The sequence below is a fragment of the Pelobates fuscus genome, chromosome 5 (genome assembly GCF_036172605.1).
Source record: "Pelobates fuscus isolate aPelFus1 chromosome 5, aPelFus1.pri, whole genome shotgun sequence".
In the NCBI taxonomy this organism is placed as follows: Eukaryota; Metazoa; Chordata; class Amphibia; order Anura; family Pelobatidae; genus Pelobates; species Pelobates fuscus.
This window is the reverse complement of record NC_086321.1, coordinates 91,216,972-91,231,462: the sequence shown is the minus strand read 5'-3', so window position 1 is coordinate 91,231,462 and position 14,491 is coordinate 91,216,972. Positions and strand designations below refer to the sequence as shown.

The following is a 14,491-nucleotide window of genomic DNA, read 5'->3' as shown; positions in this document are numbered from 1 at the left end:
TTCTTGTATTATCCGAATCCTGGCACCCCAGGATCGCTATAAATGGTATGGGGCACAATGGCTCCCAATCTGGCAGCATATAATTTTAGCAAATAGCTTTGCATCCATTTTCAAAAGGGAAATGGGACGGAAGTTCTGCGGCTTGGTCGGAGGTTTGCACTGTGACAATATGGGCTAGTAGGATTTCCTTGGGTAGTGTTCTGGTGGCTATAGCAGTGTTGAATGTTTTAACTAAGTAGGGCGCTAGGGTTGAGCTACATTTTTTGTAGTATGTATTATTTAAGCCGTCTGGGCCAGGAGCTTTCCCCAGTGGCAAGGATCTGATTATATTGATCATTTTCTTTACCTCTATTGGTTTGGTGAGATCCTCCTGCTGTTGTTGCGTAAGATTTGACAGGTGAATCCTATGTAAGTAGGTATTAATTCCTGATTCTGTTGGTTGCCTAGTTTGTACTTCCCCGGGTAGAGTTTGGAATAATAGTGGGCAAATTCATTGCTAATAGCTTTTGGTGTTGTGTGTTTAGTCCCATTGTGGGTTTCAAGATATGGGATCTTCTGGTTTGCTTGTCTCATTTTAAGGCGATGTGCCAGCAATTTACTAGCTTTGTTGCCTTGTGAGTAATGCAAGAGTTTTAACTTTTTCGTGCGGGATCCTAATTGGTCTATGGCTTGTTGGTGGAGAAGTTTAGTAATCTGCAGTTTTCGGTCACCGTGTGGTGGCAGTCTGGCATATCTGGCTTTGAACATTTAAATCCTACAACTACTGCTGCCAAGCCTGGAGTTGCGTCTGGGTCATTTTCCGTATATAGGCTGCTCTCTGGATTAGCAGACCCCTCACTAGTGTCTTGTGAGATAGCCATACCGTGGTATTTGTCACCTCCCCTGTGTCATTATATTTAAAATAAGCCATTAGGTCTGTGTTAAGATCTGACACAAAACCCACGTTGTGCTGTAAGGAATCATTAAGTTTCCATGGGCTGCGATGCTTAAAGTCATATAGGTCTTTAATTTCCAACGTGACGGGTGCATGATCAGACCATGTGATTTGTTGTATGTCACACGAGATAAGCAGATTTAAGTTATACCCTGATATCCTCTAGTAGGAATTGTGGACTGGGGAGAAGTGTATACATGTTTTCTCTGTGGGATGCGTGACTGTTCATGTGTCATAAAAGTGGTAGCAATATGTAGGTAGTGAAAGTGCTCTCAACCCTTCGTCATGGAATTCAGGGTGCTCTAAGGAATAAGTCCCAGTACCAGGAAGGACCAAATGTGGAATTTTGAATATAGAAAATAATCCAGTCTTGACAAAGGCCCTAAGGGGTCGAAACGTTGCCTTTTGGTTCCTGGTTTTAATAAAATTGCCTTTGCTTTGGAATTCGTTGGCAGTGCCTGGATTATTTTCTATATTCAAAAATAGAAGTGGTAGCAGTGAAGAAGTTTTTGAAAGGCCTTGCATTGTGTTTTGTTTTGTTTTTTATTTAATTTTTTTATAGAAGGATGCTGCCTGAGGGTTGTATCTGTCTTGGGGACTATTGTAATGCCTTGTTGAATGGTGGCCTGTTTTTGGAGTAGTTTATTCAAAAGATTCCGTTGATTGGTGTTTGGTGACTATATATTAGCTTTTGTGTAAAGCATATCGTTTATCGTTCTTATCACAATGACATATCTTCCATTGGTGTCAATGTCTTTAAAATGTAGTGTGAACGTGACGTGTCTACTTGGTAGGATGGATGTCCCTTTGGACTTGGTGGATGAGGTAGTGTGGAATTGGTGTGGGAATTCTGTGGTCCGTAATGAGGGGTATTCTTTTTGGCGTAAATGTGTCTCTTGTAAACAGAGCACCTCAGCACCCTGAATTTTAACGTCTCGATTGAGAAGGTGTCTTTTTTGCTGGGACATTAAGTCCCCTCACATTGAGAGTACATATTTTCACAGTGGTAGTCTAGGAATCGTCAGTAAGTATAGTGTCATAGGAAATGTAGGTGTGAGGGCTTCTGCATTAAGCTGAGTGGAGTAACCCTTAGAGAGTAAATTAACACACTCAGAAGTGGAGTGTGAGAGCTTAGTTTATCACTTTTGTTTGCAGGATTACATCCGGTCTGCCTATCCATAAAGGGTCACCCACTAGGCCTTCAGTAGATGGTGATACGAGGAAAAAACGCTTCCTCGTGCATGGTTTTACAGAACAAGTCAAAAGAAACCAAAACGTAACAATACAGAAAGTATGTACATAACTATTGTGTGACAATCGAATGGCTTGGCATTGTATCTTCATGCCTTGTGGTTTAAACACGGAAAGTAATGTCCGTGTAACAGTGCAATAACACTTGTGCGAGCGGGGACATCTTAAAGTGAATGCACTAAACTGCTTTTTTTTTTTTTTTTTTTTTTAAGAATCTTACTGCTCGTTTTCATGGGCCCCTTCTATTAGTAGTCAGGGGCTAGTTGTGTGCATGCTTGCGTCTGAGTGTCGCCCCGCTATCTCAATGCAACAGAACATAGTTATATCTACATTTCCAACACCAAGTAGTAATTCGGATCCTGAGTAGGTATACCTGGCCATGATCGAGCGTGCTCACTCAGTCACAGAATGTCCAAGAGTTCCTCTCTCTTTTCTTTGTTTTCTTCCATTCCAGGGAAAGTCTAGCTATATTTTGCGCAGAGCTTGTTTCTTCTTGCGGAGTGATGTTCCAGGATTGCAGTATACATCTTTGGGGGTTGGGGGTCGCCGTGGTTTTCCCTACTCTGTTTACCAGGAGTTTGGTAGTGTATCCCCATCGGTATGCTAAATGATGTTCCCGTAGCGTTGTAGTGATGATCTGGAATTCTCTCCGCCGCTTCAGTGTATGAGCTGTGACATCCACAAATATCGTCGTGCCTCTGTATTCTTCTGGTATGTTTTTATGCACCCGATTGGCCTTAAAGGAACACTATAGTCACCTACATTATTTTAGCTAAATAAAAGCAGTTTTAGTGTATAGATCATTCCCCTGCAATTTCACTGCTCAATTCACTGTCATTTAGGAGTTAAATCACTTTGTTTCTGTTTATGCAGCCCTAGCCACACCTGCCCTGGCTATGATTGACAGAGCCTGCATGGAAAAAAAACTGGTTTCACTTTCAGAATTTACCTTAAATAATTGTATCTCAATCTCTAAATTGAACTTTAATCACATACAGGAGGCTCTTGCAGGGTCTAGCAAGCTAATAACATAGCAGGGGATAAGAAAATCTTAATTAAACAGAACTTGCAATAAAGAAAGCCTAAATAGGGCTCTCTTTACAGGAAGTGTTTATGGAAGGCTGTGCAAGTCACACGCAGGGAGGTGTGACTAGGATTCATAAACAAAGGGATTTAACCTTAAATGGCAGAGGATTGAGCAGTGAGGCTGCAGGGGCATGTTCTATACACCAAAACTGCTTCATTAAGCTAAAGTTGTTCAGGTGACTATAGTGTCCCTTTAAGAATAGCCGTTTTGGCGTGGAAATAATGCAGGCGAAGCAATATGTCTCTTGGTGTCTCGGGGTGGGGGGGGGGGAGGTAGGGGGGTAAGAATTTGGGTTGTACTGTGCGGTGTATCCTGTCGAAGAGGAACAGGTCATGGGGTAAATCCGGCACTAGCATGCGTAGCAGGCCTGTAACATGGTCCGTAAGATCATCCATTCCTATGCTCTTGGCTATGCTGCTTATGCGTAAGTGTTTCCAGTGTGCCCTGTCTTCCATGTCTGCCAGCTTTTTATCTTGAGAGTCCATGAGATGAGGCCCTCTACCCGCTAGGTCGTTATGTGCCTCTGCAAACTCCGCCATCTTGTCTTCCATATGTGAGGTGCAATTACCTAGTTCGTGCAGAACCTAGCGGAGATTTTTCATAGCTGTCTCTATGTTTGATAGTATTTTGTTGGACATCTCATCCAGTATGTTTTTCAGCGTGGTTTGGGTAATTGCAGGATCGGTTTCCTGCTGCTGTTGTACCCCTTCAGGCATGTCCTCCGTGCCATCTTGGGCCTGGTCTTGCGATAACTGTTTTTTCCCCTGTCCAGCTCTGGATGCAAAAAAGTTTATTTTTTTGCTGCCTTCTCCATATATCTCGTACCCTTTGGTTGTGTCATCGTGGGGATAGAGAGTGGATTTTGGGTCAAAATTGCTCTTTGTAAGCCGTCGAGGTATGGAGCTCTCAGTTCATGCGTCCGCTCAAGTTAGAGTCCAGGACACACACCCAAATCACTGTCCCTTTTTAGAAAAAAAAAAATCATTTTTTTTTTTATATGTGTTTTTTTTTTTGTTTTGTTTAAAGCAAATTTCATATGAATTTGTATCCCAAACACACTTAAGAAGCTGAACTTCTAGGCTAAAAGAGCCAAACTGGGGGAGGAGGGGGGGAGTTTTGAAAATTGGAGAAGCTGAAGAAAATTAATAATTTGCTTAGTTTGGTCTAAAATGTCCACATACAAAAATTTTAAAAATGTTTTCTTTTCATTTTCACAATTCATAGTTTACTGGAAAAACATGTGCGGTGTAATTTTGAATAGCAGGTTCTGCAGTAATGTTCTGTCTCCATTCAATAAAAATAAAGTAGGCTTCTATTTTCCTTCAAGCATTAATAAATTACCTGTAATCCCATGTATGCCGGAAATAGCAAACAACAAAGATTGCTTTTAAGATAAACAGTATACAGCATTTTCTGCAGACAGTGTAAATCTGTCACCGCTCCTATTATCCTTTCAGTCTTGTCTTGGCAATATTGAGAGATTTATATTGCAATTGGATTTGTATAGTCCAAAGACCTCACAGATTTACTGTATAGACAGTAAATTTCAGTGGCTTCGTATATATATTTTTCCATAGATCAGTTTGTATACCCACTCTGGTAAATTCTGACATTTTATTTTTCTGGGTCCAATGTGGATTTGTTATGCAAAGGTGACACTTTGTAGATTATAAAAATGCTATTTATCCTTTTGTTTTGGACACGCAAAACCTTGAAAATTGTATAGACTATTTTTATTATACTGTATTATTTTATCATATGTCTGTTTTATGTTTTGTGCACAGAGGTTGTATGTGTATCAGGGCCTAATGTGCAGCTTCTAGCCAGGCATTTGGGATTGCTCAGAGCAGGATGCGAGCTTGAGTTCAGGACAATCTCATACATTTTATTTTAATATATACAGAAAGGTAACCTTGTATGCAGTGATTTTTTATTTAATTTTTTTATTTATAGGAGCTGGTTGCATTTTCAAATATATGTTGATTCACAGTAATTCCAGAAATGAGACCTTTGACTTTTTATAATGCTACTTTTTATTTATTAATAAAATATTATCCCAGGAAGGATCCATTAAGATTTCTTTTTTTAGCATTTTGGGGTATGTCCTGGGAGGCACATAGAAATACAACTCTACACAAATTATAGGAGACCTGTATATTACAAGTATAAATTCATTCATTCTCATACATGTGGGCTGGTGATTTTTAGAATGCTGTGGAAAGGTAATTGCTAAATATGGAGAATTTAAGGGGGCAATAAAAAAAAAACTTTGGGGGACTCCAGATGTAGCTTTGAGTGAACGGGAGCCTCTCCCGGCAATGGACACACATTGGGTCCTTTTAGAGAATTATGACTGAAACCAGTTTAGCAGCTCATCACCTATTTCTCCGTTTTTAAGGTTCCTTAATAAGATATTGTGGTCAATCTTATCAAATACTTTGTCAAAGTCAAAAGTGGCTCCAGTAGGTCGATTCATTCATTCTCCCTCTATGCTTCATAATTTATTCTAATTTATACTGTCTTAGGTCTTCTGCACAAAAAGCTTGTAGCCATTGAAGCTCTTCAGGTTTGCTGTCTCCTTCTGCCACCGGAGAATCGAAGGAAGCTTCAACTTTTAATGAGGATGATGGCAAGGATAAGTCTTAACAGAGAAATGCCACCTCTGTGTGATACCAGTGGAAACAGAGCTCTGGTATGTTATTAAACACTCCAGATAATTGGACCTTCCTGACTGCTGTGCAATGCACTACAGGTGTCTCACAAATGGCTATGTGATTTGCATAACAAATGTTCCACCTTCATGGCCCTTGCTTTCTTTTATCTCGTATTATGTTGGGGAATTTTCATCCTTCAAATGTGTGGGTCGGCACGTTTTCAAAGCGTTTATGCAATGTGCGACTTTCAGCAGAAGTTGCGCTTGTAATAGATCAAAGTTTATTGGGGTTTGTAAAATAAATAATCTTCACATCCTCCAAACACACATTTCTTGTTAAAGCCAGACTAATGAAATGTCATTGATACAGTACCGTGACAATAATAATCAGTGATAATTTGTTTTAGTAATAATTGCTAAACGTTGTGGAATTAAGATTGCTTCAATAGTTATAACTGGCTGTTGGTTACCTAATAAAGGGCAAGAGGGTCTTAGAAACATGTCGGTATATAACCAATTATTTTACAGCAAGAAAAAAATGCAAACATTTTTTATTTTTTTTTATTTTATTTCACTTTTAGTTCCTCTAATAATTTAATTTATTTTAGCATCCACCCGGGATTAAGCAGTGTCCTCACAAATATATTTTTCACTTCTTTTAATTTTATTTATTGATTGTATGGCGCCATGACAAATACAGATTAAAATTCACATTACTACCATTACCACATGCCTCCAACTCATAATAAATATATACTATCCCCTGAAATACAGTATATATAATCACGATCTACCTACATGCTGGTCAATACTGGTCTCCTTGATCACTGTACAGTATATGAGTGATTCAACATGGCTATTTAAATGTATTGGGGGCTTAACCCCTTTCACATTGAGTGACATTCTTAGACCGTTACAACTGTCCCTTAACTGTTATTACATACTTTCCTATACCCACCTGTGTCCCCAACCCCTCTGTAACGGATCACCTGGCACCCCGACTTGGTACCTCCGTTAATGGATGCTCCTAGTGCTTCCTGAGGACTCCAAGCACTCTGGCAGACACCACAATCACCGAATCCGAGAAACCTTTAAGTTCTCCCAAGCGTATGAATGCTGTAGACCATTGAATAGGAACCATACGAATAGGCTTGTACTCCTAGCAGTCAACTGGAACAGCATACCATAAATCCTTCCCCCAATAATGAGACGACACATCACTTTGAGGGTAAAACAGGAACTCTGGACTGTCTCATCCAGCCTGGCTTTTATTACAATAATACACATACAGGCCACACCCAGGGGGAGGCATAAAATAACCAATCACATACATGGTTCAGCCCACACATCCCCTCCCCTCAGATAACATTAAACCCAATTATCCGGTACACTTTTTCAGCCAAGTTCTGGATGTACCCCAAAACCCGGGGGTACACCTTTAAATCCAGCATCGCTGGATAGCCCTTATTCAGGGGGACAACATATCCAAAATTCAAGTAATTCGGATGAATGGTTCGGGAGATATGGGGTTCCAAAGATTTGACCGACCGCATGGGTAAAGTATCCGAAAACAGTTCCATGCATTTTGGCCCTGCGGTCGGTCACAAACAAGGGAATGAAAACAGACGAATTGCCTGTGTTATAGAGCCTGGAGAGGGAGAATGAATTCCCTTGTTTGTGGGGTTCTTTCTACCGAACGGCGGGTCATTCGGTAGTTTCCATACGAATTTCTGGAAGTATGGAGGTCTCAGCGGTGTTTGCCTAGTCAAGTGTCCGATTTTAGTTCCAGACACTCGACGGCAAAACACCGCTGTTCTGTAGTTTAAGATGGCCGCCGCCACGTGTTTGTTTCCCGAATGGCGGCCACCCAGAGGACAAAGAATACATTACACTGATTGCCAATTACCCGTTTGCAACATTGTTGCAAACTGTAATTGGAGGCACACTTATTCCTGGGTGGTCTGGTTGTTCGGTAGTTTCACTCAATATAATAAATGGAGTGATTCTACCGAACAATCAGATGAATGCTGCATACATATCCCAGGTTAAACTTAATACACATATAATATTACAGGCAGTACACTAGAATATGTATCACAGTCTTAAAGGGACAGTAGTCCCAAAAGTCCCAATATGTCCATAGATGCTGTTAAAAGGGCCAGTAGCAGCAATATACAGTACAATATGCCCCAAATAACCCAGGGGCCATAGTCAGCAGGTAGGAGGCTAGCAAACAGGCTTCTCCAGGGCCCAGTGGCGAGGTTGGTTTCGCCACACCCTCCACTGAAGAAATGCAAAATAACCCTTTCATTTTATTTTCAAACTCACTCTCCGTTACAGGTTTGTGTAAGAATAAATACGATTCATGAAATTCACAGCAAAAGTTTATTGTAATTATGTTGTTTTTTTTTTATATGAAATGTTGAGACTAGTTGAGACTAAAAGACTAGTTCTAAAATAAATTAAATTGTTCAATACAGAAATATCATAGTAGTATTTATCTACATATTGTTTTTTTGTTTGTTTTGTTTACACATTTTCAGTTTGGTGACCTCTAGATTTCTAAAATAAGAACAGATTAATCCATTTTCCCATACTTTTCCCTAGCTACTCTTACAGGGTTATTCACCAAAGTGAGAATTACAGGGAATTCAAAGGCCATTTCAAAATGTGGGCCAAAATAGCTTGTTATGAAAGCTCTCCAAGTCAATTCTGTTTCCAGTTCTTTTTATGTTAAATAGTGTATATAAAGATAAAACAAAAAAAGCCCAAAGTGTGCTTTAAAAACCGTATGTAATACGTATTTGTGCACTAAATTAAGTAAGCGAGAAATTACTTAAGACGGCCAAAAAAATAAAATCCTCTTGTCCTTAAGTTGGAACACAGACCTTGTCATTAAAGGGGTTAAAGAGCACTGTATGTACCCACATCTCCGAGAGAACTGATATAGCCCGTATTTACAACCACTGTCTGTATCAGACTACCTGGTCCACACGTGTAGTTCGACATTACTGTGGTCATATGATAACTTGTCCTTTAGGAGTGTGAGTAAGACCAGTAGCGCAAGGTAATTAACCCCTTAAGGACCAAACTTCTGGAATAAAAAGGAATCATGACATGTCACACATGTCATGTGTCCTTAAGGGGTTAAAGATCCCTACAACACATACCTATATCTGTATCTATTTATTTTGTGGCTGGATTTCCCCTTTAAAATCTGGTGACTGGATCATTCTGTGAAATATCTCTTTCATTTTGACATGGTTACAAGAACACTCTTTAATCTTTTCTCTGCTTAATCTCTATGCTATTGCTATCCTGTCTGACAGAGAAAGTGTTAGCTGCCACCAGTTAACCTTTCTACAAGTAATATGTTGAGATGTCACACCACCTTTATTTCATTTCCAAGAACGTTACACGGATTTATGGTTATTTCCATTTTGTTTTTGGCAGATGGTACAGACCTTTTCTCGCTGTATACTCCGTTCTAAAGAAGAGGCTGACCTTGGTGAACTTTTGTCCACAAAGCTAGTGACATTTATGATGGACAATTATCAAGACATATTGAGTGTTCCTTTATCTTTGAAAAATGCAGTAGAGGATTATCTTGGTCATCAACGACGCGTTCAGGTAAAAGCATTTCTATTTTACCTGATATACATTGTTTCAAAACCTAACTCAATTGCAGAAAACAATGCAAGTATAAAAGGCTTTATATTTGTGATTTACGCAATCCAAATTTGGGTTATGCCACCAGTCTACCTTGAGATGTATTGGAACCACATGTGTGCCTAAAAACAGCTTCTACTGACTGACCTGTGCTGACCGGAGGGATCGGGGCCATAATGGCATGTCACAATAAAGCAAACTAAACTATGCTCCTGTTTAAAATTTACTCCTGCCTTTCTACAGTCATTCTCTTCGTATGAAATGACATATCGCCATCCATGATTAAAAATGATCAAGTATACTAAGCTCACACATATGGATCAATGTCCATTCTCTTTCCTATTATTCTCTTGTGGGATATGTATATTTGGCAAATGAACACACATAGCCAGGTGTGAATGGTATACAACGTCCCTCAGTATAATTTATTTACCAGCTAAAATGTTCATTAGTTTATTACTAATTTAAAGTGAGAACTATGGAAACCCAAGCAAGCAGTAAAGAATGTGATTCCGTTTTCTGAAGCCATATTGGAATATCACAATTTGACGTTGATATTTGCTTCTACTTTTGTAATTATCAAATAAGTAATATGGATGTTTGTTTATGTAAACGTTTTATGGCAGTCCAAAATCACAGATGTTTATTTAGCCTTTGTATTTGGCTATACTTGGGGGAAATATAACTTGAATTAGGATTTTTGGATTGGTAAGAACGCAAGCTTTCACACTAGTTTTATATGGAAGTTGTCATTTGATGGTAGTTTTTGTTTATTTTTTTACACTATTGTAATGTTAGATGTTATTTTTAAATCTGAATTTACCATTTTTTTTTGTTCCCTTAGATAAAATATCCAGGAGCTGATATGGACACCACACTTCATTCTAGTGTCACACAGCCCCAGGTCACGCCACATCAATATGAATACCAGAGAGTAAACAAGCCTCAAGATCCATTAAAACTCTCACTGGAGGATATTATCACAAATAAGCAGTTATCTTCAAAGGAGAGAAAGAAAAGGCTAAAACAGGTTATAATTTACTCTGTACTAGAGCTCTACATTAGCAATATGCTTCTCTGTTAACTGCAAATTTTAGGACCCTTGAACAAAGAAAATCTTTTTAGATGATTTCCGATCAGCTGGCTACTACTCCCTTGAGAAATTCTAAATGATGAAGGTTTCTGTGCTCAAACTACAGCCTTGCATGGTTTACAGCAACCACTCTTACACTGGACCCAAAGATATGCATTTAAATCTAATCCTCAGCATTCTAACCTTGCTTTCTCATATTAACAGCATCCTAATTAGCTTGAAGGGACACTATAGGCACCCAGACCACTTTATCACAATGAAGTGGTCTGTATGTAGTGACCCTGTCCCTTTAACCTTTCAATGTAAAACATTACAGTTGTAGAGAAACTGCAATGTTTTTACATTGTAGGGTTAAGGGGACAGGGTCACTGCATACAGACGTCCAGTGTCTTGAAAATCCCCATAGGAAAGCTTTAGTGATTGAGCCGCTTTAACCCTACATCTTCTCTATCTTTGCTTTTCGAGTGGCATATCACCTAGGTTTCATTTTACAGTTATTATAAACTGGTCATGATACATTAACTTAGTCAGTGACTGTTGCATGGAGCAGACAGTCCAGTAACACAGAGCCCAAGCTCTGAGCTGACTGAGGCACTACAATTAACCCCACATTCAAGTTAATTAAATAGACATTGGGAAATATCTTTCAGGCTTGAGGTAACATTGATCCCCATTAAGTGATTACAATCCCTGTAACACTGAGCTGAGTCAACATAAAAGTTCTTCTGACACGAAGGCAAAATGTATGTAACCCCAAGCTTAAAGGGACACTTCAATACAACTTTAATGCATTTGAAACATTTTGACCTGATGAATATGCGGTCAATTTTGCATGCTTATATCTCATCAGGTTATGCGCAAAATGATAAATGTTCTACAGATTACTGCACCAGCAGCCTTTTTTGCTTAGCCACTCTACCTCATGCCAGAAATCATTTATCCATTTTTTAATTCACAACCATAGTAAGGATATCACTCCCTGTTGGGTTGTAATTCCTATGTCTCCATGGTTGTCCTCTCCTTCTAAAGCAGGATGCTCAGTATTTCAAATCACTCAGTGCTGTCAGTAGCTGAGTTGTGTACAACACTACTATGGAGGAGACCGAAAGAGTACAACACTACTATGGAGGAGACCGCGCAATCTTCTGTAGCTGTCACTACTAACAGCTGGGCAACATGACCAAGCTTCATGGTGGTAGCTCCTACTTTTTTCTTAATATATCTTTTGAATGCGTTGAAATGAAGTGAGATTCCAACACAGTCAATGTGAGTAATTCATAAATATTTTATTTTTATGAAATACACTTTTGAAAGAGGGGGGATGACCGAGCCGATTTAAGTCTCTGAAGAAATGCACACAAAGCATGCAATGTGTAATATTCCGGTTGGCAGACTAATTCCCTCTGTTGTCTTTTCTCCCCCCTGTAGCATAGCTATTTTTCCAACTGATGTTTCAATAAAGGAATTATTTTATGTGGTCCTGCTACTGCCTGTATCTCTTTCCCTCCCGGGACCAGCAATTTTCACTACTTGGATTTGGTCGTACCCTCATAATACTTAATCTTTTTAAATCTAAACCCTCGCTAGCATTAACCCTAAGCACACAGTTTTGAGATTGTATCACTTCAGAGAGGAGAATTCTAAAGGGAGTAGTGTAATGGGCAATTCAATAAAATTAAAAAAGTAAATCTACAGATAAGAGAAGGAATACCCAGGCAAAATAAATACAATATTTCCCTTGCAAAAGTAATAAAAAAGCTCATCTTCTTCATCCACCTTCTAAATTGCTCCAAGTGGTCTTTTTGAGGGGAAGAGAGAAACCGTATATAGTGCACGACGCTGTATAAAACCACATGCTTTAATGGTCAAATTGCACTTATGCGGCACTTCCGCTAGTTCAGGGAAGCTAATGGAAGAAAAAAGCATTTTAGTGATTAATTATAAAAGTGCATTTGAAATTAGATACTCCTCATCCATAAAGCACTTCAGCTTCAATGTTCGGTTGTGTTGCAGGAAATATTTAGCATCTTGGTTATTTGGCCTACATTTTGCAATTTAGTTTTCAGTTTACTGAGATTCACCACTTGGGAATTATTTGCCCAGCCAATTCTATACACATGGACAATTGTATGTAATTCAATGCGTTTCAACTTTGGGGGGTTCTCTAGAGACTGTCAGCATGCCTAGTGGCATGGCTTAGACACCTATACTGCTGCATGCTTCAAGTGGCTTTGTCACCTTAAATATAACTTTCTATTATTGTTTCTTCTTCTCTTTCTCTTTTAGAATCTGTTCTTTTATTAATTTCTGATCTATTTCACTTTAAGACGAAGTAGGGATTACTTTGTCTATCGTATTTTTCTTACACTTGACAATCTTGACACAGGATGGAGCGCAAGTCCAATTTTTCAAGCTACCAAAGGAAGTGGACTTTTCCTTGAGCTACACCCTTTGTCATGATTTTCCATTATAGAAAGATACATAAATAATGGTTGACATTCCCTTTTTAAAAAAAGTTGTGTCTAATTTTATATTTTCCATATTTGCAAACTCTGGTAAAGAAGACTATCTTATACAGTCATTTCCTTTTTTGTATTTTACTAACTTAAGATGTCTTCCTCAGTTCCAGAGATCACATCCAGAGGTGTACAAAGAGCGTCTACCTACTCCTGAGAGTGAAGCAGCACTATTTCCGGAGAAAACAAGTCTAAAATCACATTTATCCTTTTTTACGCTAAAACGTCCATTTCAGCCATTTCAGAGGACCAGGAGCTTTCGCATGTAGCTTTTTGTTTTTATCTTGGTGGATGATTGGCCTTCAATTGGCAGCTTTTTGTCTAATTATTTCCATAGCTTGATGCATACAATGGTTTACTGTGGGGGCGTGGGGGGAATACTGTATGTAACTACTGAAAACAAAGAACTATATAAACGCAAGCAAAGAAGAGCAGCATGACCCGAAACATTCTCTAGAAGCCTTATTTCAGTATTTTTTGTTGGTCTACTTTTAGCTTTTCATTTTTGAAGCTTTACTTTGAAACTTTTTTTATTTTAATTCAAACTGACTACTGAGTATATGAACTACAAATATTACTTGAATTTATACTCAAAGGGTACATTTCAAAAGATGTCTTATTGTTTGTTTTTTGTAACTTTTTGTTTTATTTCTAATGTACAAACTTGAATTATTTTAATACACTGTTTATGTTCTATTACCGTTCATGTAGCATGTGTACCTGCTTTAGATGTGTCTAGTTGTATGTGCCTGGAATGTAAAGCTCTGTCTATGGCTGTAGTATAGGCTATTATGAGCAATAATATTTTATTTTTGACAGGATGTTTGTTTCAGGGAACGACAAAATGACTGATCTACCCACACCACTGTACATGAGTATTTAGTTATTATTATGATGACCATTCAATTGGAGCCACTGACTGATAGTGCAGTGTATGTTCATAATTGTGTTCTATTTGTATCTTCATTTTAATACGTTAAGTTAAAATTCTATGAATTTTTAGCTTGTTTTATTTTTTTTATTCTTGTTTTACCAGTGTGTAAATCTATTGGTGCACAACCTAACATGAAATTAATAATAGACTGCACTAATATAGAGATACTTTACAGTGAACCTGCCTTTTACAAATTACATGGATAAAAAGTTTGCTTTCAAGTAGGCAAGGTTTTGATACATATATACATTGTGCTGGATAAATGAACCTCGAATGTATTGATTAAAATGTATACTTATCAGAAGATTACTTGCTTCGCCTCCACATTGATGTTGGAAAATGAATAGATTTGCT

At 38.5% G+C, this 14,491-nt stretch overlaps 1 protein-coding gene across 1 annotated transcript in view; it reads left to right on the top strand.

The window, feature by feature from the left end:
* DEPDC1B (DEP domain containing 1B) overlaps positions 1-13,677 on the top strand; it is a 54,723-nt gene extending 41,046 nt beyond the window's left edge. The window contains exons 8-11 of the mRNA XM_063456910.1: positions 5,798-5,964; positions 9,379-9,555; positions 10,439-10,624; positions 13,311-13,677. Coding sequence (XP_063312980.1) covers positions 5,798-5,964; positions 9,379-9,555; positions 10,439-10,624; positions 13,311-13,472 — 692 coding nt within the window. The 3' untranslated portion in view covers positions 13,473-13,677. The remainder of the gene's footprint in view (positions 1-5,797; positions 5,965-9,378; positions 9,556-10,438; positions 10,625-13,310) is intronic.
* The last annotated feature ends 814 nt before the right edge of the window (positions 13,678-14,491 follow it).